The following is a 27,711-nucleotide window of genomic DNA, read 5'->3' on the forward strand; positions in this document are numbered from 1 at the left end:
GCTCAAAATGCTCCTCTTAATGCACCCTAGTATGCCATTAGCCTTCTTGGCTACAAAGGCACACTGTTTACTCATATCCAGTCTTTCATCCGCCATAACCCCTAGGTCCCTTTCCATCGTACTGCTGCTGAGCCAGTCGGACCCCAGCCTGTAACAATGTTTGGGATTCTTCCACCCCAGGTGCAGGACTCTACACTTCTCCTTATTGAACCGCATCAGATTTCTTTTGGCCCAGTCCTCCAATTTATCCAGGTCCCTCTGGATTCTCTCTCTACCCTCCAGTGTATCTACCTCTCCCCCTAGTTTTGTGTCATCCACAAACTTGCTGAGAGTGCAATCCAGTCCCTCATCCAGGTCATTAATAAAGATGTTGAATAACACTGGCCCCAGAACTGAGCCTTGCGGCACTCCGCTTGAAACCGACCACTATCCAGATGTTGAGCCATTGACCACTATGCTCTGGGCCCAACCATCAAGCCAGCTTTCTATCCATCTTATAGTCCAAACATCCAATCCATATTTCCTTAACTTACAGACAAGAATGTTGTGGGAGACCTTATCAAAAGCCTTGCTGAAGTCAAGGTATATCACATCCACTGACTTCCCCATGTCCACAGAGCTTGTTACCTCGTCATAGAAGTTAATCAGATTGGTCAGACAGGACTTGCCTTTGGTGAATCCATGTTGGCTACTTTTGATCACTTTCCCCTCTTCCAAGTGCACCAAAATGGATTCCTTGAGGATTCCTCCATTATTTTCCCAGGGACTGAGGTAAGGCTGACCGGTCTGTAGTTCCCTGGATTGTCCTTCTTTCCTTTTTTAAAGATGGGCACTACATTTGCCTTCTTCCAGTCATCCAGTATCTCCCCCGATCTCCAAGAGTCTTCAAGGATAATGGCCAAAGATTCGGCAGTGACCTCTGCCAATTCCCTCAGTACCCTGGGATGCATTAAATCCAGACGCATGGACTTGTGCACATCTAGTTTTTCTAGAGAGCTCAGAACTTGTTCCTTCCCCACAGATGGCTGCCCTCCACCTTCCCACACTGCATCATCTACGACCGTCATGGGGAAGTTGACTTTGTCCATGAAGACTGAGGCAAAAAAGGCGTTGAGTACTTCAGCTTTCCCTCATCCAGTAATGGCCTCAAACCTTTTCTGATAACCCGTTTATTGTTCACATGCCTGTAGAAACCCTTCTTGTTACTCTTCACGTCCCTTGCCAGCTGCAGTTCCAGTTGTGCTCCGCCTGCTCCCTGGCATGCAGCATGAGGTGGGGATTGGTTTGGTTCTCCATCCCCCATTCCCACGCTGGACTCAGGGTGTGAGTTGAGACAGGCTCAGGGCAGGATCTGTGGTGCACCTCAGGATCTGCCTGCCTGTACTTCCTTTCACTTGTCAAGTGTGGCAGGGTAGGGACGATTGAAGGCGCTCAGAAGACTTCGGGGAAGGAGACACCAAGGGATGAAAATGGCTGTCGTGTGGACACATTTGTGCTTGTGCACATGACACGCGCTCACAAGCTGACACAACACCAGCAATTGCAGGACCCCGCTGGAGCTCTGCACCCAGGGATGTGCTGGTCCACAGCAGGAAGTCCCGATCCTTACACCTACTGTTCCATGCCCTTCCTTTCCCCTTCCTTCTGCTGGTGGCACAGTGTCTTCTTCTCGCTCTCCTGCTGGCACTTCAAACCTGATGTTGTTTTTCCATCTCGCAGGATGATCTAAGGATCCAGGTGATGAACCTGAGCCGTCAGCTGAGCGAAATGGAGAGGAGCCAGGCGCGGAGTGGCAGTCGCATTCTGCAGCTGCAGAGGTTGCTGGCAGATGCTGAGGAAGGCCAGTCATTCTCCTCATCTCCCCTGGCTCCCAGAAGGCTCAGCTGATGCTGCTGTTATGTGCAGCTGGAGCAGACTGTCACCAGCATATGCAGGAGCCGCTGCCCACTCCTCTCAAGGACTGGCTCTGCTGCTTGGGCCGAGCCAGAGAGGTTCTGGTTTGGGACTGAGCAGTGGTGCCAGGCAAGCCCTCCCCTTGTGGCCAGGAGGCAGCCTGTGGGGAGGAGCAGGGGTGTGACTAGACAGATAGCTGTTGTGCGGAGGACTTAGGACCAGAGCCAAAGAGACATGTGACTGTGAGCAAGCTGCTTCTGGTGGGTGCCTCTCTTTGTGCTCCCAGCTTGTGCCCGTAGAGATGGCAAGCTCCATGGGGCAGGGCCAGCCTCTCTTTGGCTCTTGCTGTTGTCAGCTCCATCCTGCCATGTGTGGTCCTGGCCTGGCTCCTTTGGGGTGATGTCTCTGTGCACTGATCCCACAGCCCATAGCCAGCTGACACCCTTTTCACATGTAGCTCGGGGACTCCAGGAGGCGGGTGATGGCAGGGCTGGATTTCCCTGGGAGCCTTGCAGAGACCCCCCAGAGGAAGCAGAGCTCTCTGGTCAGACCCTGTTGCTCAATCCCCTGCCCCTCTCTTCCCTGCCAGGCCAGCAAGACACAGAAGGGCACCTGAGCCAGACACGGACAGCCCTGACACTGCAGGAAGAGACCCTCCGGAGAGGGGAAAGGGAGAGCCAGGCCTTGGCTGAGCACGCTTCCACCCTGGAGCACAGCCTGCATGCACAGCAGGGGAAGACCAGGGAGCTGCAGGTAGGTCTGAGCCAGCCTGAGTGAGAGTAGGATGTGCAGCCCCTCTTAGGGAATGGAGAGGTCTGTGATAGTCACCAGTGGGAAGGAGGTGCAGGTTGGGCACTGGCCTGGGGCCCAGCCAGCCTGAGGTGCTATCAGCGGTGCAGGGTGACCTGAGCCTTTTGCTTATTTGGTCTCTTGGCACTATGGGACTGTCTCTAGTGTGTGCACACAGGCCAACTGACCTAGCCTACTTGTCCAGCAGTGCCCACGTCGCCCAGGGGGTCCTGTTCCTGCGGAGAAGCTCCAGGTGGTGCTGGGACGTAGATTAGGACAACACCAGCCCCTTGCCCTGGGGGAGCTTCACCCAGTGTACCTGCACCAAGAGGCTGCTGGCGTGGGCCCCTCTCTTGTGCTCCACTGGATATACTATCTGCTTGGTACACAGCACCCATCCCTCCTCCCACCACTCCAAGCTAGGGTCACATGGAGCCCAGGTGGCCTGTCCCTTAAACCTCCTTGTGTATTGCTGATGCACAATGTAGAGGACCTCCAAGCCACCTTACCTGCCCATTGTGAGAGTGATGCCAGCCAAACCACCTCCTCACCGAGGCTCCGGTTAGTGCCACTGCCTGAGTTCTGTGACTTCTGTAGAGAGGACCTTCCCAGGCGCTCATCCCTCCACGGTAGCAGACGCTGCCCTGGTACTTGTAATAATTGTCCTTTCTCTCCCTGATGCTGCCCACCTGAGGACGTTGTAGAGCCCAGGTAAAAGGACGGGACTGCATGGGGGTGCAGTGGTGAAGGGAGGGGTGTGTTGTAGGCATGTCAGCAGGGCAGGACCCCTGTCATAGCCCAGCTCCAGTCTGCATGGGCAAGCTAGCGCCACCTGCTAGGCCCCCTGGCACGTGCAGGGGGCAGGGCTGAATGGGCAAGGCAGATTGCTCTGTCACTCCTCCGTTGCTCAACACACACCAGGCCTGGCAGAATTCCCCTGCTGATTCCCAGCCAGCGCTGCACTGGATTTCTCTCTTCCCATCAGGAATGACATGGGGATGGGGACAGGAGGGGCAAGGGGCCAGAGTCTCTGGGCAGCTCGGGGAACTAGCAGGAGGGCTGTGGGGGAAGCAGGACACACTGATAGGGAAAGGGGCAGCATGCACAAGAGGAGAGAAGATGTGCAAGGAGAAGCGTGGGCTGGGCTTGTGCATGGGAGGGAGCAGACGTGTGAGTGGAAAGTATGGAGGTATGGGCCAGTGCACAAAAATGTGTGAGCAAGGAGCATGGTGCGGCAAGCTGGCCGAAGTGGGGGAGCAGGCGCACGAGCGGGGAGTGTGTCAGAATAGGCTGGTGCACAAGGAGGGACCAGACATGCACACAGGGAAGGTGGAAGAGCAGGCAAGCATGCAAGCAGGAAGCAGATGTGTGAGTAGGGAATGTAGAGGAGTGGGCTGGTGCGTGAAGGGGGAACAGATGTGTGAGCAGGGAGCGTGGTGATGCAAGGCCGGTGCCTGAGGCAGGAGCAGACGTCCAAGCAGGGAGCATGGTGGTGCGGGCCTGGGCACAAGGTGGGAGCAGACGTGCAAGCAGAGAGTGTGGTGGTGTGAGCCAGTGCATGAGTTGGGAGCAGATGTGTGAGCTGGGAGCATGGTCATGTGGGCTGGCACCTGAGGCAGGAGCATGCTGAATGCAGTGGTTGAGCGGATGCTACACGTGGCTTTGCCTTTCAGGAGAATGTTGCTAGGCAGAAAGCCAAGGAGACCAAGCTGGAGATGGAGAAGCAGAGGCTGAAGGAAGTCCTGGAGGCAGCCGAGAACAGGGCCATCAAGCTGGAGTTGAGCCATCACTCAATGGAAGGGGAACTCCAGCGCATCCGGCTCAGCCTGGTGGACCGAGACACCGAGATCCAGGCCCTGCAAGAACAAGCCCAGGCCCTGCGCTACCAGCTGGCGCATAGTAAGAGCAAATCAGCTGAACTGCAGCAGGAGCTGGGCTGCCTGGGTCACTCACTGGCCCAGACGGAGAATGAGGAGAACCACGTGAAGGACAAGGTACACAGCTTTTCCCACGCACTGACTGATGCCTCCGCAGGGTCCTCCACCCTCCAGGAGAATGTCTCCCAGCTGCAGAAAGCTCTAACAGCAGCAGAGCAAGACCGCCGGGTGCTGCAGGTGATGGTCCTACACCTTCTTTTCAGCCCTGGGTGAGCAGGCAGTGTGGGGTGGGACTGAGCAGGGCATGTGGCTTTGGGCACCTTTCATGCCTACGATTCTCTGGACCACTTCCCCACAGTGATCCCCAGCACCCTCCTTATCTCAGGGCTTTCCCTTTGGTGCCTGCCTGTGCTTGTGCTTGCTCCTCTCAGACTCTCCATAGCTCCTTGTCTCCTCCATTCCTCACTCAGCTCTGAGCCAGCAGAGAACAGCCACCTCCTAGCCTGTCTCCGCTGGTTCTGCATTGGCTCCAGCTGTCCTGATTAACCTGGCTCTCTTGGGTCTGTAATCCTCCTAATGGGCCTGGCTGATTCTGGGAGGCTTCTGCTGATTCTGGTTCAGCCCTTGCCAGTTTACTTCTGGAATGGGACCTGCTCAGTCTAGGGTTGATTTATCTCCCTTCCATTGCTCATCTGTAGCCCTCTGGCCTGACGCTGTCACACACTTCTATAACACTGGTAGGGGAAAAACCTGTGTGGATGAAAACCAGCAGAATCCAGCAACCCTGCACATGGACAAAGGTAAACAAAATGTCTCGTGGGCCACCCCGGACCCTGGCTGGGTGACATGTAGCCTGTAGACCGCAGGTTGCCCACCACTGTGCTGCACCCTGAAATCAGCTGTACTCTGGCGCACCTCCACGTCTGCAAACTTCAGCAAGCTTTGGCGAGCCTGGCCTGAGTTTTAAGCTGGCGTGTAGCGGGGCAGCTGCCCCACACTAGGAAGAGGAGGGGTTAAAGCAAGCCAAGGGACTCTTGCACAGACCCCCCCCCCAATCAGGGAAGGGCTTACTGAGACAGTCCAGGGACAGTTTGTTGTAGCAGCCAATCAGAGCTAGCAGGGTCCATGTATAAAGGGCTGTTCAGCCCGGAGAGGGAGTCTCTTTGTGGCCTGCTAGGGAGAAGAGCTGGCTGCACCTTAGCTAGAGCACTGCTGGGCAGAGCAGCTGGAGCCCCTGGCTGCCTGCTGCAGACTGAGCTCTGGGGAAAGGGCACATGAGGTGACAGGGCTACAGGGGAGCGGCAGAGGGAAAAGAAGCAGCAGAAGAGGAGCAGGGACAGGGAGTGGCTGAGTCAGGAGCCAGAGTAGTAGGCAAGTCTGGGTCTTCCTCCTCCCTTTGCCCCACTTATTGTTGGGAAGCCGCCAACGCAGACTGCGGTGTGCCCTGGGGCACAGTACTGCACAGGTGCCTGCAGCAGGCCACTGAAGCAAGTGGCTGGACTACAGACAGCTGATTCCCTGAAAGGTGAGAGCCAGCGAGTGGGGCACAGCCAGAGAGTTGTGCCCACAAGAGGATGCCGTGGTCAGGGAGCACTGTGGGTCTCAGAATGGTGGAGGCAGCCACGTGGGAATAATGTGGAGCGAGACTCCCTGGTAGGAGGGTGCCCTGCAGAAATACTTGAGCTAATCCCCACAATGACCAGCAGAAGGTACTGCATTTACATGGTGGCATGGATAAAACAGGCCCCACTGAGGTGGTGATGGTGTCCGTGCTGTTTCTCTGCCGTGGGGCTGGGTGTCAGCTGCAGTCCATGGCAGAAACAGGGAGCTGTACCTCCAGATCCACTCCTGCTGGCACCCTCTCCTGCAGAGCCAGCGTGTGCCATCCACTGCTCTGGAATCCTGCCAGAGCAGCCAACCCCACAGCTGGCTTTGAGCGAGTCATGCAGGCGTTGTGCTGTTGCATGCTGCTAATCATTCTCGTTGCTCTTTTCTATACCTTTTCCAATGCCAAGACAGCTTTTCTCAGATGGGGCACCTACATTTGCATGCGCTATTCAAGATGTGGGTGTACCATAGATTGGTACAGAGTCAATGTGATATTTTGTCTTATTATCTATCCCTTTCCACATGATTCCTAGCATGGCTCTAATGGAACTATGCCAGTCCATCCCAGCTGGGGGCCTGGCCTATAGGCCCCGGTGGAAAGACACTGAGTCACCCTGTCTGGGGATCTGGCCTGTAGACTCCGGTGGAGCAACGCTGAGTTATCCCAGCTGGGGCCTGGCATGTAGGCTCCAGTAGAGTGACAGTAGCCTAGAGCTGGGGACCAGGGGTCCCTCTAATTTTTTCCATCCATCCATGGAATAGATTTTGCTATGTGCACGGAGGCATGTGCGGATGTGCACATAGCTGGCTGTGGGTGCTCTGCTCATCAGCTGGGCGTCACCTGAATCTCTCCTGGGCAGCCGCCCACGCACTCAGCTTACCATGAGCACTGCTGAGGCCCTGACCTGTAGCTGATGGACTGGTCTGTAGTATACTTGCAATGATCAAGCTCAACTGGGACATGCACGACCTGTCTCTCTCTGCGCACAACAGAGGGCCAGGTGCATGCTGGCTAACGTGTGAAGGGCATTAAAAAGAGGCAGAGCTGTGAGAAGCAATCAGTGTCTCTGGGTACTGAATGCTTCTGCTGAGGGACCCCTTCCTTTCCCAGGAGCACTTGGATGCCGTGCGGCAGGCGCTGTCGGACAGCAAGAGGCAGAACCATAGCCTGATGGACACCATGCACATGCTGCAGGACCAGCTGGGCCAGCTGGAGCTGCAGTGCAGGGAACTGGAGGCCCAGGTTGAGCACCTGCAGGAGGTGAGTGGAGCCCAGAAGCAGGGTGGCTTTGCGTGAATGGCCCTAGATGGGGCCTCAGGAGGTCAGATGTCCAGTCCCTGCTTTGCCATGGGACAACCCCAGGACTCAGCCAAAAGCCAGCAGAAAGAGCTTCAGCTGCTGAAGTGAAGTGACTGAGGTCCCCCAGGGAACAAGCCCCAGTGTGAGAGGTGGAACACCTACACACCCCCTCGTACCCACCTCTGTTCACTGCCTGCTGGTAGGTTTGGGCTGCCCAGCAGTGACACCTCTTGTCGGAACAAGCCTGGCCATGTGCTAGGCTATGGCTCTCTCTCCCCTGCATCATCTCAGCCTGGGCTGCTCCTTGGAGCCAGCAGAACAGAGGCGGCCGTGCTGTCTGGAGCCTGGCAACAACCACTGTGCCATGCTATGAGGCAGTGACGCACCGCTGCGTATGCTCCACAAGCCAGTGGAGCCACAGTACTTTGCACCAGCCGGGAGCTGGCCCTGGGTTTTCACCCTCGTGCCTTCCTGAATGGCCCCACAATCTTCCATTCACTAGGCCTGCGTGTGATGCAGCACTTGCTGCTGGGAGCAGAGCTGCCAGTGTTAGCAGCAGCCTGGCCTGCCCTGGCTCATCTTGGGTCCCAGTATTGCCAGCAGCCCGGAGCAACTTTACAGATAGGAGATACCTCCGTGGAACAGGCGTAGTCAGGCTGAGGGCCGTGGCTCGTTTCCCGGGGACCTAGCTCCCCTAACAGTCAGACCACATGTTTAAGTGTCTGCGTATGGCTTTTGGTGCCCACTTTTGGGCACGTGCCCCTGAAAGCTGTGGCTGGAAGTCACAGGTCTACATCTCGCTGTTCTAAGGCGCCTGCCTGGGGTAGCGGTCTCTCTTAAGAGTGGAGCACAAAGTATAGGCAACACGAGAAACTATTAGCTCTGAAATGCAACCGCTCTGTTCAGCTCGTGCCTTGATTTGAACTCTTACTAGGCATCAGAATTCCTTACAGTATCCCCCTACCCAACTGAGAGCCATGGGCCAGACCCTCTGATGTTGTAACCTGGTGCAGCAGTGGAGCTACACTGATTTACACCAGCTGGGGATCTGGCCCAAAGCCTGACAATCCTCTCTTGGGTCTGTGGCAGGTAGTCCAGCAGCAGCAGCAGAGCGAGCGGCAGGCTGTAGTATCGCTGCAGAACGTGCAGGAGGAGAACAGCATTCTTCAGGAGAGACTGGCGACACTGCAAGGAGCTGTAGCCCACCTGGAACGGGAGAACAAGGAGCTGAGGCAGGATAATTCTTCCCTGAAGAAGACCCTCAGCAAGGTACTGCAGGGGGTGCTGTGAAGACACAAACACATATTAAATTGGACACATGCAAAGGCACCCAAGTGTGCAGAGGCCCCACCTGTCTCAGGCCTAGCACTGCATGTGCTATCTGCAGGTAGGCACTAGCCAGTCCGCCACCTCCAGCCCATGCTCAGCACTTGTGCTTCTCCTGCTCTGCCCTCAGCATCGCTCAGTCTCTGACCTCAGACCTTCCCTGGTCCCTCTATTCAACCAGTGCCTTGTAGCCCTGGTTCCCCCACACCCTTCCCTTCACTGGCCCTCCTATGAGCTTCTGCTGCTGTCAGGGGCCTGCTGCAGGCCACTTCCCTTTTTCTTACTCGCCTGTTAATTCCCTTTGTGGATTCCTGGGCCCCTTTCTGCCTTGCAAATTTCCTTCAGCGCCCAGCCTAGCTCTCCCTGCCACCTGCACCGTTCACTCCTTCCCCTGGGGTGTGCCTCATTGTGTGTCTGCCCAGCACACTGGAGCCCTGGCCAGGACCTCTGGCACTCCTGGGGTGTAAATATTCAGTACAAGTGAGGAGAGCCTGGCGGTGGTTCATTTACCAGTGTACACATCTCGGGAGCAGGCTTGGTTCTGTATTCACCTGCCTTTGGCATCATGCGAATGCAAAATGCAGCCCTGATATCTGTAGCGGGATTGACTGCAAGGGGAATGGACTGCCTTCTCCACCCTGATTGTTGTGCAGATGGTGTGTTTACCAACCTCCAGAGCGAGCAGAGCCCCAGCCTGGCTGCATTAGCCCGTCGAGCTGTGCCAGGCTGCCCACCGACATGTAGCGTGGATCTTGGCGTGTCTGTGTGTATGCAGGCAGGTATCTGGCTAGACAGTCAGATAAACATATTACAGCTGTACACGCACATTTGCCTCTGACAATGTGACAATGGAGGTTAATGTGTCTCAGCTCGGCAAAGAATTGCTTAACATTAAGCATGTGCTCAAATTCCACTGAAGTCACAAGCGTCCCTAAGCGCACTCCTTCCCCAGCATCTGCCAGTGCTATGGATGGTGGCGACGGACTGCTTAGAGAGCAGCAGCAGATGCTGAGCAGTCCCACAGCTGCCTGACACTGAATAGACGCAGCCATGTGAAGGCAAAAACCCAGGCTGAGTCGTGTGAGTGGGAGGGAGCATACTGGATGTGTGCTCCAGTAACCTTTGTTTGCTTGGCCCCCAGCCAGTCCCTCCCCACCACATGTGGTTATGTACATGATTAGTGCTCTTGCATTCTTTGAATGGAGGCCAGATAATGAATGCAGAACTCTTCATTCAAATAGGCTCTCCTCTGAAACTCCCACAAACATGCACGCAAGCGCACACAGGGGACAGGGGCGCTGGGGAGGGGGGACTCTTGGCTACCTGATTTCCTCTCCTGCTTTGGGAACGGGCTAATGCTCAGCTGATTCCAGTTTGAAGGAATCATTTGTGCCACACATGTGTTAGGAATCAGCAGGCGCGCAATGGGATTGGCCTAATTAGCTCTAGTGACTGAGGGAAGCAAAATCCAAACCATGTGCCTGAGCTGTTCTCTGCATTCAATACAGGCAGTTTCAGGTTGGCTTTTGACCCCTCTTCCAAAAAAGATTGTTGTCTAAAAGTTTCTGTGTCTTTAATCAGCTGCTGTTCCTCTCCCAGCTGCCCCAGTTTCATTCAGGACCCTCTTTTTGGAGGGTTTAATGGTTTTATCATTTCATTTCCGCTCAGTTTGATGCCTGGAACTTACACAGCATGGAGAGCTGTGCACATAAGCAATCTCCTGGGAACTGACCCAGAGTAAAAAACCTCCTTGGAGACAGAGCTACCCATTGCAGAGAAGGGGCAGGATGATGGGGTGCATTTGCTCCCATAGCATTGGCTGCAGAGTGCAGGATTGGGAGGCAAGATCTCTTCCATCCTGCCTCTGCCACAGACTTGTTGGGTGACCATGGGGATGTGACAATGTCATCCAGTCCAGCCACCTGCTCAAAGCAGGACCAATCCCAGCTGAATCATCTCAGCTAGGGCTTTATCAAACCCGGTGTTAAAAGCCTCCAAGAGATGGAGATTTCACCACCTCCCTAAGCCACCCACTTCAGTACTTCACCATCCACCCAATATGCCATTAGTATTCTTAGCAACAAGAGCGCACTGACTCATATTCAGCTTCTTGTCCATGGCAGTCCCCAGCTCATTTTCTGCTGAACGGCTGCATAGTCAGTCTCTCCCCAGCCTGTAACAGTGCTTGGGATTCTTCCACCCTAAGGGCAGGACTCTGCACTTGTCCTGTTGAACTCATCAGATTTCTTTTGGCTCAATTCTCAAATTTGTCTAGATCACTCTGGATCCTCTCCCTCCCCTCTGGGTCTCAATGCTGCAGTCTGAGCACCTCTGCCGTCTCTGAGTTCCACGGTCTGTGTTGTCCCAGCGACTTCACACTCTGCAGGGCCCCAATGGGTAGCCTGGCCTCTGCCTGAGTTGCAGCATTCTGACTCCCACCGCCTTGGGCTTTGACTAATCCTTAGCTGGAGCCAGCAGCATGCATTCTTCCTCTCTGGTGGTCAACCCCAGCTGAGCCAAGCTGTTCTCTTTTACACTGGAGCGTTTGGAGCGTACTCGATAGAGATGGAGGGCGTGGCTCTCTCAGCCGAAATGCAGGGTTGAGTCTTTCCTGTCCGGTGTGGGGAGCCTGTGACAATCATCATGACAGACCAGGTGATTCGCTGCAAACGTCACACAGTAGAGCAGGGATTCAAACGCAGTGCTCCTGAGGCTAACGTCAGTGTTTTAACAATAACAACAAGAAGTCCTGTGGCACCTTACAACTAACAGATATTTTGGAGCGTAAGCTTTCGTGGGCAAAGACCCATTTCATCAGATGCATGAATGGAGGGGTTTCAGAGGAAGATTTAAAGAGGGAGCTCAGTAAAGGGGAAGGCCAGAGCTGACGAGGTCTATTCAGTCAGAGTGGAAATGGCCCATCAGCAGCATTTAATGTGGAGATGTGAACATCAAGAGGGGAGAAATCAAGTCAGTTCATCAGGGGAGATGTGGCCTGTTGTCATAGAATCATAGAACAAGACAGCTGGAAGAGACATAAAAAGGCCATTGAGTCCAGCCCCCTGCTCTAAGCCGGACCAAACCCATCAGATCAGCCCCACAAGGGCTTTGTCGAGGTGAGACTTAAACACCTCTAGGGATGGAGACTCCAATGGCTCCCAATGCGAGAGACTGGGGTCTCAGAGACTGGGAGTGGTTGGCCCATTACAAAAGCAGTTTCTCTGCTCTTGATGTTCACCCCTCCATATTAGCTACTGACAATGGGCCACATCCCCCGATGAATTGACTTGTTTTCTCCTCTCTTGATGTTCACAACTGCACATTAACTGCTGATAATGGGCCATTTCCACACTGACTGAATAGACCTTGTCAGCTCTGGCCCTCCCCTTTATTGAGATCCCTCTTTACATCCTTATCTGAAACTCCCCACTCATGCATCTGGCGAAGTCGGTCTTTGCCCACGAAAGCTTATGCTCCAAAATATCTGTTAGTCTACAAGGTGCCGCAGGACTTCTTGTTTTGAAGATACAGACTAACACGGCGACCTCCCTGATACTTGGTTTAACAATGAGGCCTGTCTCTTTCCCAGGATGTGCCCTTCCATAACTGGGCACAACCAGTACACTCCGGCGCATGCCAGAGGGAGTGTAAATGAGGGTGTCCAAGAAGCAAAGCAAGATGGTGAGAGCCTCTGCCTGTTACTTACCTCGTTTAGTGCCAGCGCAGCAGGCTCCATTGTGCTTTCCTAGAATGGCTCATGGATCTTCAGAGAAGGCAACGCTCAGCTGCAGGGTGGTACCCAAGTAACAGAGCTATGGAGACTGAAACCCTCTTCTGCCATCATTTCCCACCTTTTGTTAGGGACAATCAATGTGAGCAGGCAGGAAGAATCTTCAGCACCACCCAGTAACCCCGCAAGAGAATGCTGATGTTGCCATCCAGCAATGGGTTCCTCTTGCAAATTGCATCGCGTTCCTGAGAGCTTCCTGTGACAGGGTGACAAGCCTGGTAGCTGAGAGGGAAGGGTAGAGGTGCTGTGTCTCAACCGCACAAAAGCATTTGATACCGTCTCACGCGACCTTCTCGTTAACAGATTAAGACTCCAACCAAGCAATAATGTATCTTGCTGTGGAAACCATTCTGAGAACAGCCACTGCCAGTGCAGCAGCCTACACCCTGGAAGAGGGAAGGACCATTGTCACTAGACAGCAGTTGAAGTAGGGAACACCTGGGTTTGGGGCTGCCTTGACCTCCAATCAGAGCTCTGCGTTCCAGAGTGAAAATTGTACAGATGGGTTATCTTCTGCAGGCTGGACTCTCACATCTGCCCAGAGCACAACTGACCCTGGTCACCCTAGAAGCACAAGCACTAGAGGCCATTACTCCCCCGTGGAGATATCCCGTTCCCCTGCAGATGGCTGTGGGGAGTGGGCTCTCTGTAAAGAATCCAGTATAAAAGCATGTATTGTTGCCTGTCTTGGTGTTAACTAGCTAGCTAGTTAGTTAACTAGGGAATGGCTGAACTGGGAATCCTCAAAGAAACATGCTCCCAGCCAGAGAGGCTGGGAAACGTTCTGCTCGGGACCTGCCAGAGAGGCAGGAAAGCCAGGTATGCCTTTGCTGGCTGGGCTTGGCACTGAGTAGGGATTGTCCAGCAGGCATTAATGAATTTTCTTGCTGCAGAAACCAGGGGGAAGGGAAATGTGATATTCTTCTGTTGTGGAAAAGCAACATTACAGGCTGTGTGAGTCTCAGCAAGCATGAAACAGCTTTGACATGGTACCCCTTTATCCCCCACGCGCAAGCCCTTCCCCGGGCTGGGGGTGGGAGAGGCCAGCTAATGAGTTCCAGAAGATCAGCTGTACGTGGCCAGGGAGGGTAATTCATATCAAATCCATCAAACCCTCTCGCCGTGTCTCGGGAGGGGAAATCCGGATGTGGCCGTTTATTTATCTTGGGTTTTGCTTTCTTCTCTTCCCTTTTTAACGTTTCCTTCCAGGAGACGTGCGCTGCTTTTTAAAGGGACAGGCCTCTCTTTGGATTGTTGGGGCCTGCTGGGGATGAAGGCCCCAGCCTAGCCTGCTGGCTCCAGGCCAACCATTGCCCAGGCCCTGGGCCTTTGGGGGGCCTCCTTGTGGCAGGTTCTAGACACAACACACTACCTGCATCACCCAGTCTCCAGATCATAGAATCATAGAACAATAGAGCTGGAAGAGACCTAAAAAAGCCATTGAGTCCAGCCCCCTGCCCTAGGCAGGACCAAACCCTTCAGATCAGCCCAGCCAGGGCTTTGTCGAGGTGAGACTTAAACACCTCCAGGGATGGAGACTCCACTACTTCCCTGGGTAGACTATTCCAATGCTTCACCACCCTCCTAGTGAAAAAGTTTTTCCTAATGTTCAACCTGGACCTTCCCGACTGCAACTTGAGACCATTGTTCCGTGTTCTGCCATCCGTGACCACTGTGAACAGCCTCTCTCCAGCCTCTTTGCAACCTCCCTTCAGTAAGTTGAAGGCTGTTATCAAGTCCCCCCTCAGTCTTCTCTTTTGCAGACTAAACAGTCCCAATTTCCTCAACCTTTCTTCATAGGTCATATGCTCCAGCCCCCTAAGTATTTTGGTCACCCTCCGCTGGACCCCCTCCAGTGTATCCACGTCCTTTCTATAATTGGGTGCCCAGAACTGGACACAGTACTCCAGATGCGGCCTCACCAAAGCCAAATAAAGAGGAATAATCACTTCTCTGGATCTACTGGCAATGCTCCTCTTGATGCCACCTAATATGCCATTAGCTTTCTTGGCTACAACGGCACACTGTTGACTCATGTCCAGCTTCTCGTCCACTACAACTCCCAGGTCCTTTTCTGCAGAACTGCTACTGAGCCAGTCGGACCCCAGCCTGTAACAATGCTTGGGATTCTTCCAGCCCAAGTGCAGGACTCTGCACTTGTCCTTATAGAACCTCATCATATTCCTTGCAGCCCAGTCTTCCAATTTTTCCAAGTCACTCTGGACTGGATGCTGCCCTGGAGACAGTTGTGTCCCTGCGGGGGTTCCATGCTGCATTGCAGTCCTGACAGAGCTGCATGTGTAGCCTGGCCAGCCTTCATACACCATGTGCAGAGCATGGAGCTGTCCTGGCCAATGCAGCTTTGCTCCACAGCTGCTCTGACCTGCCCAAGGGCCCCTTACACCTCAGCATGCTGCCAGGAAGTTGATGTGTCCAAGGTGCGAGGCCAGGCCCTGACAGCTCCTTCTCCCACTGAACGAGGACTGGCTCGGTGTCGCCACCTGAGCTGCAAACTCCCTGTCCCTCAGTGCAACTCCTCCCACTGCTTTTCCTCAGCCTGAGCCCCCCACTACCTCCTGGGGTCTTCCCCCCACTCTGCCTCTCTCTGACCCAACTGCATTAACAGGTGTGTTGTGAACAAGACACGTGAAGTCATTCTTCCGCTCTACTCTGTGCTGGTTAGGCCTCAGCTGAAGTATTGTGTCCAGTTCTGGGCCCCGCGGTTCAAGAAAGATGTGGAGAAATTAGAGAGGGTCCAGAAAAGAGCGACAAGAATGATTAAAGGTCTAGAGAATGTGACCTATGAAGAAAGGCTGAAAGAACTGGGCTTGTTTAGTTTGGAAAAGAGAAGATTGAGGGGCAGCATGAGAGCAGTTTTCAGGTATCTAAAAGGGTGTCATAAGGAGGAGGGAGAAAATGTTCTTCTTGGTCTCTGAGGATAGAACAAGAAGCAACGGGCTTAAACTGAAGCAAGGGAGGTTTAGGTTGGACATTAGGAAAAAGTGCCTGACTGTCAGGGCGGTCAAACACTGGAATAAGTTGCCAAGGGAGGTTGTGGAATCTCCATCGCTGGAGATATTTAAGAACAGGTTAGATAGATGTCTATCAGGGATGGTTTAGACAGCATTTGGTCCTGCCACTGGGGCAGGGGGTGGACTTGATAGCCTCTTGAGGTCCCTTCCAGTCCTAGTGTTCTGTGATTCTCTCTAGACACCTCAGCTGTGCTGTCCCTTCCTGTGGCCTGTGCTCTGCCCCTCTGCTCCACAGGCTTTTCCTCCCCAGGGTCTGCCAGGCTGCTTTTTGGCCAGGACTCAAGGTCTCCTCTCCACCTCTGTTCTTGATCCACACAGGACCTGTGGCAAGGCTGCTCCCTCCTGCTGGGATCGCCCGCCTGCTCCCCCTTAGCACAGCCTCTGGTGACCCCCTCCCATGTTTCCCTCATGAGGTTCCTCTGCAGTCACTCTCCCCTCTGTTGATGGAGTCCCTGACCCACAGCACAGAATCCTGGGAGGCAGAAAAGTCCCCTGCCTCAGTTCCACCCTTGGCTGTAGTTGCTCTGATCGGTATCCCGGTGCTCCAGTGGGAAGGGCACTACACTGGGAGGTGGGAGACCTAGACAAGTCATGTCCTTTCTCTGTGCCCTGGTTTTCCCTCCCACCTTTGCCCTGTGTTTTCTGTTTAGACTGGCAGTGCCAAGAGGCAGGGACTGTCTTTTCAGCGCCTTGGCTGGAGCTTCTAGGTGCTACTGTAATGATGCATTCAGCAAGCAGATGCTGCAGAAGGTACTTGGCTCCCAGGAGAGAGCCAGCTGCAGGCAGCCAAAGCCAGCTGTGTGTCCCAGCTGGGAGGGCAGGGCTGCAGTGGGGCTCTTTTGAAAAAACCTTTCCCTGCCCCTTCCTTCCCCCTCCCCACCCCGCCACTGGAAACTGCTGAGCAATGGGCGTGCCGCACGGCAGTGGAAGGCTCCTGCCATTCATCTTGTCCTCGCAGGTAGAGCGGGAGAGGCTCAGGAATGGAGGCCCTGCCATGCAGCAGAGTGCGGAGAAGGAACAGCTGGACCACTCACTGAACAGCCTTCACCAGGAGGTGGAGGACACCCTGAGACAGAACCAGCAGCTGCAGGTCAGGACCCCGGCAGGGTGGCTTGGCATGGGAAGGGGACGTGGATGAGATGAAGTCTTCTGGTAGTAGGAGGAGGAGAGAAGAGGAGCGTGGGCGAGGCAGCCAGCAGGTGGAAGCAGACGAGCTCAGTCGTGTCCAGAGGGTGAATCGAGGCCCAGGAAAGGGGTCTCCCTGTTTGCCAGGCTGGTGAGGTGAGGTGACCTGGTTCCTGATAGGCCAGGAAGAATCTCTGCTTCTGCAAAGGGCTCTGCTCCCTGGCCCGGCTCCCCAGCCAGGAGATGGGCTGTAGTGGGTCCTGTGGCCTGGGGAGTGGCCAGCTCTCCTCACCCCAGCCTGCTGCCCCGGATGGAGTTCCCCAGAGAACGGCTCTGGTGGGAGACGGGCTGTTTGCACACAGTCTGTCTGAGGCACAAGGGGACCAGGGATGGGGAGGTCAGGGCATGAACACTGCAGCCCAGATGCTTACCTCTTTGCGACCGTCAGGCCCAAGGCAGCAGCTGTGAATGAGCCTGGGGAGCAGGTGGCCACCTGCAGATCCACGCCCTGCAAGGGGACCTTCAGGATGGGCAGGGACTGTGGGCAAGGAGGTGCGGCCAGCCTGGGCAAGCTAAGGGTCACACACCCCATGAACACTGCAGAGTCACAAAAGTAGACAGTCTCTCTTTGTGAGTGTGCCCAGGCTGCTGGAAATGGACAGCTGTAGCTCAGCACTGCCCCTGGAAAGGGTCGGAGGGAAAGCAACAGACTTGGGGCCTTGTCCAGCCCTGCCTGCTGGCCCGACACAAGGGGCTGGTACAGTCTGGCTAACGCCCTGCCCTACTTTCCTCTGCTAGGCCCACATCACGAGGCTGGAGCAGGCACACGCCCAGCACCTGAGAGAGCTGTTATCTCGGCACCAGCTGGAGCTGGAGACAGAGAGACTGCACAGCATGCAGCTCCAAGCTGAGTGGTCGCTGGAGAGAGCCCACAAGCAGCGTGTAAAGGACTTGGAGAATCAGGTAGCATGTTAAGAACATGACTGTAATGTCCTCAGAAGGAGCCATGGGGGAGGCCAGTCGCTGGTTGCTGATACTGGCCACACACATCCCCCAGGTTTGGATGAGCTCATGTAGGCTACGTCTACACATGAAGCCTACATCGAAGTAGCCTATTTCAATGTGGCGACATCGAAATAGGCTATTTCGATGAATAACGTCTACACGTCCTCCAGGGCTGGCAACGTCGATGTTCAACATCGACGTTGCGCAGCACCACATCGAAATAGGCGCTGCGAGGGAACGTCTACACGCCACAGTCGCACACATCGAAATAAGGGTGCCAGGCACAGCTGCACACAGGGTCACAGGGCGGACTCAACAGCCAGCCGCTCCCTTAAAGGGCCCCTCCCAGACACACTTGCACTAAACAGCACAAGATCCACAGAGCCGACAACGAGTTGCAGACCCTGTGCATGCAGCATGAATCCCCCGCTGCAGCAGCAGCAGCCAGAAGCCCTGGGCTAAAGGCTGCTGCACACGGTGACCATAGAGCCCCACACGGGCTGGAGAGACAGCGTCTCTCAACCCCCCAGCTGATGGCTGCCATGGAGGACCCCACAATTTCGACGTTGCGGGACGCGGATCGTCTACACGGTCCCTACTTCGACGTTGAACGTCGAAGTAGGGCGCTATTCCGATCCCCTCATGAGGTTAGCGACTTCGACGTCTCGCCGCCTAACGTCGAAGTTAACTTCGAAATAGCTCCCGATGCGTGTAGCCGCGACGGGTGCTATTTCAAAGTTAGTGCCACTACTTCGAAGTAGCGTGCACGTGTAGACACAGCCATAGAGACCATGTTGGGCACAACTAGGCTGGTGGGGGCAGAATGGAGTGCTATGGATGGTGAAGTGTCTGGGGAGCTGCACCCCTGGGTGGCACCTTTCTGATCTCTGAGCCTCTCACTCCTGCCAGGCACTGCTGGAGGGGCCAGGCTGCAGGAATCAGGCCCTCAGGCAGGGCCAAGGAGGTGGTTCTCTTCTGCCTCAGCATCCTCATAGGGAGATGTCCATGCCCCATAAGGCAGGTCCCTGTGTAGCCCCATGGGGAGGTATTACTGGACTCTCCTCAGTGTAACAGTCCTCTGCTCCCCCAGGTGAACTCGCTGAGGGAGCAGTTGGAGCAGGAAACAGAAGAGACAGTCCTACCTCACACAGGTGCTGTGGGCAGGTAACTGATCCCAAATAGTCACAGTACCCCTGCTCTCCAGCCCGGTGAGACCTCGTCCAAGCCACCGCATAGGAACAGCATTCACAGTGACTGCAGCCTGCAAGCGGGACTCTGACCTCTCCGCATGCGCTGGGATGCCTGCCTGGCTCCTGGCCAGCTCTGGTGTGGGGAGAGGTTTCAAGGGAGTCTGCCTGGCACCAGTGGCTGAAGCAATGGGGACTGTCAGCATTATGCAACCGAAAGGAAACCCTGTGGTGAAGACAGCTGTTGCCTTGGCAGTGGTCGCATCCCAGGCCACCGGTGCAGAACCAATTAATTTAGGCATTTGGCAGTGAGGGACATCTCTGTGATTCGGGCTGCCAGGCACTGAGGGATCTGGCTGGGGGGCTGTGTGTTTGTTGTAACCATACGATGGGGTCCTGGCTTCCCAGGTTCTCTCACACTTTCAGCAGCTGTGCTCTCCCAGCAGTCAGGGCCACTCTTCTCTCCCTTGAGAGCGGTGCCTCATCGGCCTTGTCCAGTTCTATTGGGCCTCCGATCGAGCTGGGTGAGTGCCCAGCCCTCCCAATCTCTGCTGCAGCCTGTCACTGTGCTAGCAAGTCTGTCACCATTGGACAGAGCAGCACGGCTCGAGGGCCCAGCCCCTCTGTGTGCAGAGCCTGTATCCAGGACGTGAATCCACACCCCAGCATACCCTAGTGCAGCGCAGTGAGAGCGTGCCTCAGCACCACACCGGGAGACTGGTCAGGCCTTCCTCCCCTCAGGAAATGCAGGCCTTTTTAATGGTGCCAGGTGGCTGGGATTAGCTCACAGCCAAGTTGTCTTGTGACTGCTGGCCCTGAGAGGCATCAAAGTGTAAAACTGAATGTTCCACCCACTCTCCTAGCTGCAGGCGCCAAGCAAATCCCTGAAGGACTCAAACTGTGGTTTCCAGAGCAACAGAGGTGTTCCTTTCAGGACCACTTGGGCCTCCCCCTGTTAGCATGACAAGTGTTTTCTCACGAGTGGCTGCTGGGGCGTGGGGGTTGTCCCCACACCGTGGTTTGTTTGAGTGCTGACTTGAATGGCTGGGAAGAGGAAAGCACCAGCAGCATTTCCAGGCTTTGGGTGGAGCTTCTTGCATTTTGTCTTTTAACAATATTTGATTGGCCACAGCTGATTCTGTCCTTTCCCATGAGGCAGGCAACCTTCCCCACAACCCCCACAGCATAACCTGGACCTTCTCTGGTGTCGCTCCGTGAAAGTGGGACCACAGCCACACAGAGCCCAGCCTCAGGAGCATGGCCCACAGCAGGCGGGAGATGCTCAGGCCCTCAGACACCCTGGGCTAGATCCTCAGTCGGGGTAAACTAATGGAGCGCAATGCTAGCCAAGGAGCTGGCCCATTAACTTCAGTGGAGCTATGCTTGCTGACACCATCTGGGCATCTGGCCTGCTGACTTCGGTGGAGCTACACCAGCCAAGGCTCTGGCCCACTGGGGCTGGTTCTTTTCTCGCCCTGTGGTAACTCAGTCCCTGCAGGCAGGAAGTGGGTGCCTGGGGGTGAAGAGCCCAGATGTCTCACTCACTGGCCAGCACTGCTGTCCCCTCTCTCCTGGGTTGTTTACACAGCCCTAGCTGTGCCAGCAGGACAAGCTGTGTCCAGGAGCAAACCACCAGCCCCATCCAGAGGGTGGGAATTACCATGCCCACATTCCAGTGCCAGTGCATTTCAGGGTGGGACCCTGTGGAGTGGGAAGGGTGTGTGGGTGTGGAGCTGGGCAGCCCAGCCAATGCCCTCACATTGATGGCACAGCTGGGTCCCACAGAGGGAAACATGCCATGTTCTATTCCCATAATCCCTTTGCTGTTGATTCTAACTGAGTCCTGCTGTTGTTTTTTGTGCCGTTTCAGTCATTGCATAACATGTTCCTTGGCCTGGGTTCAGTATTAAAATGTACCTTGCAATCACTGCAGTGGGGAATATTTACACTGCATTCGAATGGAATAAAAACATACATCAGTTTGGACTGTGGTTCTGAGTTCTGTGTTTTCCAAGCCCAGAGTGCTGGATGCTTTTTGGCACCTCCTGCACCTTGCTGTGGTTTGAGGTTGTCTCATGAGTACTGAATGCATCAGAGCAGGGGCTGATGGATGTTTTTCTAGGTTTGTTATGTGGGTGGGTCAGAGAACGTTACTGCCTGCATCTACCATGGTGCCACCTCCTCCTCCTGGGCTTTGTGAGGGAGACTTAGTCTGGAGCAGAGCTTTCCAGTGGGTGTAAATTAAAGAGTGTCACTGGTCTTAATGGTGCTGCCCTGATTGGCACCAGCTGGGGATCTAGCCCATTGACTTCAATGAAATTACACTGATTTCCACCAGCTGTGGATCTGATCCATTGACTTCAGCAGAGCTACAGTGATTTACATCAGCTGGGGAACTGACCCATTGATTGATCTCGCTATGGAGATGGACAAATGGCTGCCCCAGTCAGCAGTCTGCATGCCTGTCCATCACTGGGCGTCAAAGCCATGATGCTCAGTACCTGGTGATTGTGAATGCTCCATGGAGGCCAGGCACTTACAAAACAGGTCAGCAGGGAATGGCTTTTCAGAGGCTTTTCCCACTGCATCAGGCATGAGCATTTGTCCACAAAGAGCAAACGTGCCTCTGCCTGAGGACAGTGGTATTAGCCCTTTTCCAGCCATGCTCCATTGCTCTTGCTCTCAGTGTGCCCATGAGAAGCTAGATTCTAACTGAGGTCTTCCAGCCCTATCATCTGCACTGCAAGACATTGGCAGAGGGTGATAGTGAGGCCCAAACTCAGCAAAGCATTTCAGCATGTGCCTAACTTTACACTAATCCTGTGCTTAAAGTTAAACATGGGCTGAAGTGCTCTGCTGCATCTGGGCCTGCATGCAGAATACAGTCTTGCACAGAGTTTACATCTTAGTGACCCTGACTTCGGTGCCTGACCTTGAATTGTTCGTTTAAATCTTAATTCCTCCATCCCCCATGCCCTACCTCTTTCTTCAGCTTCTGTCATTGCAGGGATGCTGGTGCATTTGGGTTGGGATCTGAAAAGGAAGTTCTCTGCGGTTCCATCTTCTTTCTGCCAGAGCTGAAGACTTGGAGCTGAGAAACCGGTCAGGATGTATTCTGAGTGAGGGGAGAGGAGTGCTCACGCAGTGCCTTGAGATGTCAATGTGGCCAGTTCCCCTGGCTGTACCCCAAGGTTTGTGGTATTAGCTGGTTTTCTGCACACCCCACCTGCTGGGGTCAGGTGAGTCCATGCGCACCTTAGCTTCAGTTTGAAAAGATGATTTCTTTCTAGCTCTCATGGTTGTAGAGAAATTTTTAAAAACAGGAACCCAAACAGCTCAAAACCCAGAGGCAAATAAAATGGAAGGTCTGATCAGTTCTGGGTCCAACCTTGTGTGCATTAACCCAGTTTCAGGATTTCTCTGGGCTCGGTGTCTGAGTTCGGAACTCATGTCATTGGTGCTGCTCAGTTGGCTGGCGGCTTGAGAGAGTGTCCTCTGAGTTACCAGCACATGGCAATGTTTGATAGCTGTGAGCAAGGACATGCAGATCAGAGAGGAAAATGGAGACACACCTTTGAGCTCTGTTGAAACGTATTGCTCTAAGATAGGGCCTCATCCTGCCAAGACTGACACACATACTTATTGCTGTGTGTTCTAGGCGTCTTGCAGCCATGCACATAAACATTTGCCAGATGAAGATCCTGATGCTTTAGCAGGACAGGAGGATGGATGGTCACTATTTTGCAGTAGTACAAGGTAGACATCACTGTTATTTTTTAAGAAAGAGAAACTGTCCCTCCTCACTATGGATACTTGAGCCTGTGTGGACATGACTGCAGGTTTGGGGCGTTTACCTGTGCATGCTCTTGTAATAAATTTGGAAGTCTGTAGCAAAGTTATGATTATTATCTGTCTTGTCTTTCATAGTTCATATTTAACTATCAGTTAGCATTGTGTTCAATATGAAATAGCCACGTATGCTGAATGTATGTTTAGGCATCTTAATAGCCAGCGTCACAGGGATTTTTTAGCTCTATTAGGGAGCTTCGTGCTGCTTTGCTGGGATACCTTGAGCTTTCTTGATAAAACGATTTGCTGATGATAAATGTGGATTTCCTCCATGGAGACAAAGAGGCCCTTGAGTCTAAAGCGTAACCTAAAACATAACATTGCTGAAAAGAATTTCCTGATAATATTTTTAGCACCTGAAAAAAACACGTATGCGCGCGTGCGCGCGCACACACACACACACACACACACACACACACACACACACACCACTTTTTCTTTCTTTGCCTGAGGGGGATCACACATATACGCGCACGCACACACACCCCACTTTTTCTTTCTTTGCCTGTGGGGGATCACACACGCGCACACACCCCACTTTTTCTTTCTTTGCCTGTGGGGGATCTCAGACACACACACCACTTCTTCTTTCTTTGCCTGTGGGGGATCTCAGACACACACACCACTTTTTCTTTCTTTGCGTGTGAGGGATTTTAAAAGAGAAGAAGAAATGTAATGCCCAGGGTGAGGGCTATGTATTAACCTCTTGGGTGCCAGGCCTTAGCAGCAGCAATAACAGCACATAGGCATGAAGGAATCCAGGAAACAAGCAAGTCTGAAATCCACTCCTCCAGAAGTGAGAGCCAGATGCTTCCCCCCACACTTGCCCCTGGTATGGGACAGGCCTTCTGCTTGGTTCCTGGCCCGGGAAAAGCTGGGCGGACTCAGCAGGTTTGAAAGGAACTTTTTGGGTGGTTGTGTTCTCCCACAGCAGACCTCTGAAACTCTGGCTGCTCTTTTCTAATTGTGGTGTCAGAGACAGAGAGGAGGTGAAGGACCTGGCAAGTGGCATCTGCTGTTCAGCCCCTGGGCCTGCCTATAAGGAGAACGGTTTCCAAGGGTTTCCCCTGAAGCTTCTCACCTTCTGTGGGACGCGTGCAGGTATGAAGTCCACGTGCATGCAGAAATGCGCATGGATCCACGTGCAGCCGGCCACTCCCCCACAAAAAGAGGCTGAAGCACCACAACCTGTGTCTTGGTTCCCCCGATGACAATTGCTGTTGCCACAGGCAGGCTGGTTGTAGCCTCTCGGACAGAGCCCTGGTCTGGGACTTTGCTTCTGATGTTGAATGATCTTAGGCACCTCTGGGCCCTTTCTTTGCCTGTCTTGCTTGTCTCTCTAGTATGGAAGCTCTTTAAGGCTGGAGCTGCCTCTCGCTAGGTGTGAGCGGCTGCTAGCATGGAGGCTGGAAAGGTCCTCTCGGCCCTGCTGTAATACTCTGTATGAGCTGGCCCCTGGGGGGCTCAGGAAGTGTCATTCTTGGGGGCACACAGCACAAGACAAGCTGATGGCTCTGCTGTAACTTTTCAGGGTGGGGCTGGTGCTATAGGCCTCAGTGGAATGGTGGCTAACACCCCGCCCCCGGGTGCTGGTTCTGTGGGTCCCACCTGGGACAGATGCAGACCCACTAATGTTGGCAAGTTACTGTGTTGCAGGGGAAGAGGAGCCAGCTGCTGAAGCTGGGGTAGAGGGACAAGGCCCCACCTCCTGAAAGATATGGCTGGGTCTTGTCCTGAGAGATGTTATCTGAGTGGACATTTGCTCCTGCCACTGCAGTCTCAGTGGCTCATGCTACAGCCAGCCCCTGTCCAAGGGCTGGTCACAGGGGAAGGGGGCTTTGCCCAATATCAGGTCCACCCTGTTCAGCCCAGCTCCTGGCTGTCCCTGCTCATGCTCACGGAGCAGGGACTCTGCCCCCAGGGCCTACTACTGCTGCTGCTGCAGCCTGTCAGAGGGCCAGTCTCAGCCTCTCCTCAGCTGGCCAGCCTATGCTCTCCAGATGAGATGACCCCCACTGTCCATGGCACTGCAAACATGGCATCCACAGGGAGACTGTCCTGCAGGTGAGTCTTGAGGGGCTTAACGCTCCCCTGGTCACCAAGTGGCAGATCCAGCAATGACGGCTACAAGCCTCTCCCGGTGCACAGCCCTGATTAGTTGTTATTCCCACTCACCTGCTGCCCAGGTGGCACTCTGGCCCCTGCCTCAGGACCCCAGGCTGTTCTTATGGGCAGGATGTGGGAACCCTGCCCCTGCAGGCCCATTGCCCTGAACGGGGGGCAGGGGGGGTGCCTTGTTCCAGATGCTTTTCCCCCCAGGCCTTGGAGAGGGGTTGAAGAGCCTCAGGAGCAGCCAAAAGGTTGCTGGGGGGCTGACCTGAGGGCATTAGATGGAGGGCAGACCTCCTTGTGGGCAGCTGTGTGGTGAGAGCAGCGGCAGGCAGTGCATGTGGGAGTGGCCAGCGGTGACTGGGCTGGGGCAGTCCCGTTATCAGAAGAGAGGCCTCAGCCACGCTATCACCAGGGCAGACAGAGCTTCCTGGCCCAGGTGACGCGTATCTAAACGAGAGCACAGCACCTTTCGGGGCCGGCCCTTCACCTCGCTTGGCCTCCTGTGTCCGCTGGAACAAACAGCCCTTCCCTTCTTGGGGCCTGGCTGCTCTCTACACCCTCCACTGTGCCTGTGCTCCTCGGGGGCCAGACCTAACTGGGCCCCGTTCATGCCCAGCAACCCTGGCATCTGGGCATAGCTCCAACAGCTGCTGCACACTGGTGGGGGATGGGAAGGAGAGGAAATTTTGCTGCCTCATTAACCTCTGTTCCCTTCTGACCTTCTTGACAGCCCACGTCACAGTGGTGAGGCCAGAAGTGCAGTTCTCTTGCTTGGCTGGAGCACCAATCGCGGGGAGAAGCCCAGTCCTGGCTGGGCGCCACGATGCCACCGTAACAGTCAATAGGAGGTGATGAAAACTCGGTGAGACCATTCCTGCCGCTGTGCCCTGTGTCACTGGCTGCCTCTTTCCTACTGCCTGTGTGCTGGGGAGACCCCTCCATGTCACAGCTTGCAGGACGTGCCCTGTGGGACCTGACCCCTTTGCGGTGAATTCAGTTTTGTGTTACCACATGCACAGGCTCCATATAAGCGTACACACACCGCACTGCCGCACAGCCTGATACTGAGCACCACGTTCACCAGCGTTGCCCAGGAGAGACTCCCGTCTGACCAGTTGATTAACAGAGAGCCCACCCCCCCACAGCTGGCAGCGTGTGCTTCTATCACTGGGCCCAGCCACACGTGCCTCGGCGCACAGAACAAAATTTATTCTGCCCATGGGTGAAAAGAGTTAGCGGGAACATTTGTGTTCACGCACATGTCTACCAGGCAGCAGTTTTGTATGGGATATTTTTATGCACACCAATCATGAGACTAGGAGAAATTAACTTAAAGACCAGCAAATAGGGCCAGGAGGCTTCAAAGTCCACTTCAAACATTTACTGGCTTTGCACAGCTATTGGTTGCTGCCTTTCAGTGTTCCGTGCTGGGGCTTCCTCACGTTTGGCCCTCAAAGAGTTAATATAAAAGCCTTTGGAGGGTTCAGTGTGTTTATATTAAAACAAAAAAAAAAAAAAAGAAGCTTGCTTCCTGCAGGGAGTTCGTGTTAAGTTGTGAGAATCTGTCCCCAGCTCAGGCTCTAAAATTAGATTTTGCCTCTTTAACCTCTTCTCTCCCAAACCATAATAAAGACAAGCTGGTTTCTCATCTGGGTTTCTGTGCTATGCAGGGTGATGCTGCCTGGGGAAGCTAGCATCTGCTCTGACCACCGGTGCTGGAACTGTGGGGTGCTGGCTCACTGGCACACCCCCTCACTTGTCACAGTCAGGGCTTGCCATTCGGTGGCTCTCAGCACCTCTGACTGTGGCCTCCACCCGTGGTCTGTGCCATCATCTCACTGTCCCCATGGAGCTGGGCTGAAAAAGACCCTTCCTCCCTGTCTTGCCATCTTCCTGGCTGGCTGCTGGACCTACCAGCCAACAATGACAATTCTGGCCTTGTAAGCTCTGAAGTTATAACCCTGACAGCGACTCGGCCATGAGCTATCTGGCCTTGGGCTGTGAACCACACACCTCATGTGCCTCCTACCACAGGGGCTCTTCCCAGCAACCTTCCCCCAGCTCCCTTCCCGGACCCTAACAGAGCTCAAGTCTGGCCCTGAACCTTGCCTGCACACTTCCTGGTCTGGGCTGCTGCAGGAGATGCTTGTTCTCATTCCCCCGGGGCCTCTGGCTGCACCGGCAGGGCCAGTCTGAAGGAAGAGCATTCATCAGTAATGCAGTGCATGGCTGGCTAAGTCTTCAGCCCTGGTGTGCATGTGGCATTGCCAGCCTTCTCTGGGAGGGCTGGGTGGGGGTGGTTTGGGCAAGCTCCAGAGCCCCAGGCCCAGTGGGGTAGTGGGGCTGCACATGTCAATATGCAATGCAGACCCACACCTCTGCCTGTGCCCTGTGACTCTGCCTGGTTGGGCACCCTGAAAATCCTGAGGCCCTGCCCGAGCATACCCCCCCCAGAGAGGCCTCCAGCATATTTCATCCCTCCCTCTATGCCCTGTTCCCGAGCACACGCACCCCAGCCCCAGGCACGTGCAACAAACCCTTGGAAGAGGAGGTGGGGGGTGCCCTGCCCACACCCAACTGCAGGAGCAAGCAGTTGACCCCCCACCCCCCACTGCTGGCTGCCTGGCCCTTGCTCTTTAAGAGGAGTGTGACATTTACATAGCTCCGCCCCAAGGTCCCTGATTGGCTGGCCATTCCTGGCTATTTAAAGCCCAGCCATCAGGGGTGGAGTTTGCTGTGTGAATGAGACCCCCCCCTTCTCCCCCCCCAGCTGAACAGAGACATTAGTGTAACTGCGAGCAGAGAGCCAGTGGAGAGA

The 27,711-nt window shown here is 54.5% G+C and overlaps 1 protein-coding gene across 1 annotated transcript in view; it reads left to right on the forward strand.

Annotated features, from left to right (window-relative positions):
- Positions 1–20,918, forward strand: part of CROCC2 (ciliary rootlet coiled-coil, rootletin family member 2) — a 101,334-nt gene extending 80,416 nt beyond the window's left edge. The window contains 9 exon segments of the mRNA XM_075004583.1: positions 1,720–1,840; positions 2,483–2,646; positions 4,356–4,796; positions 7,279–7,428; positions 8,557–8,736; positions 16,574–16,705; positions 17,539–17,703; positions 18,836–18,867; positions 18,869–20,918. Of these exon segments, the coding sequence (XP_074860684.1) occupies positions 1,720–1,840; positions 2,483–2,646; positions 4,356–4,796; positions 7,279–7,428; positions 8,557–8,736; positions 16,574–16,705; positions 17,539–17,703; positions 18,836–18,867; positions 18,869–18,917 (1,434 nt within the window). The 3' untranslated portion in view covers positions 18,918–20,918.
- Positions 20,919–27,711: the final 6,793 nt, after the last annotated feature.

Source organism: Carettochelys insculpta, chromosome 10, assembly GCF_033958435.1.
Source record: "Carettochelys insculpta isolate YL-2023 chromosome 10, ASM3395843v1, whole genome shotgun sequence".
NCBI lineage: Eukaryota > Metazoa > Chordata > Testudines > Carettochelyidae > Carettochelys > Carettochelys insculpta.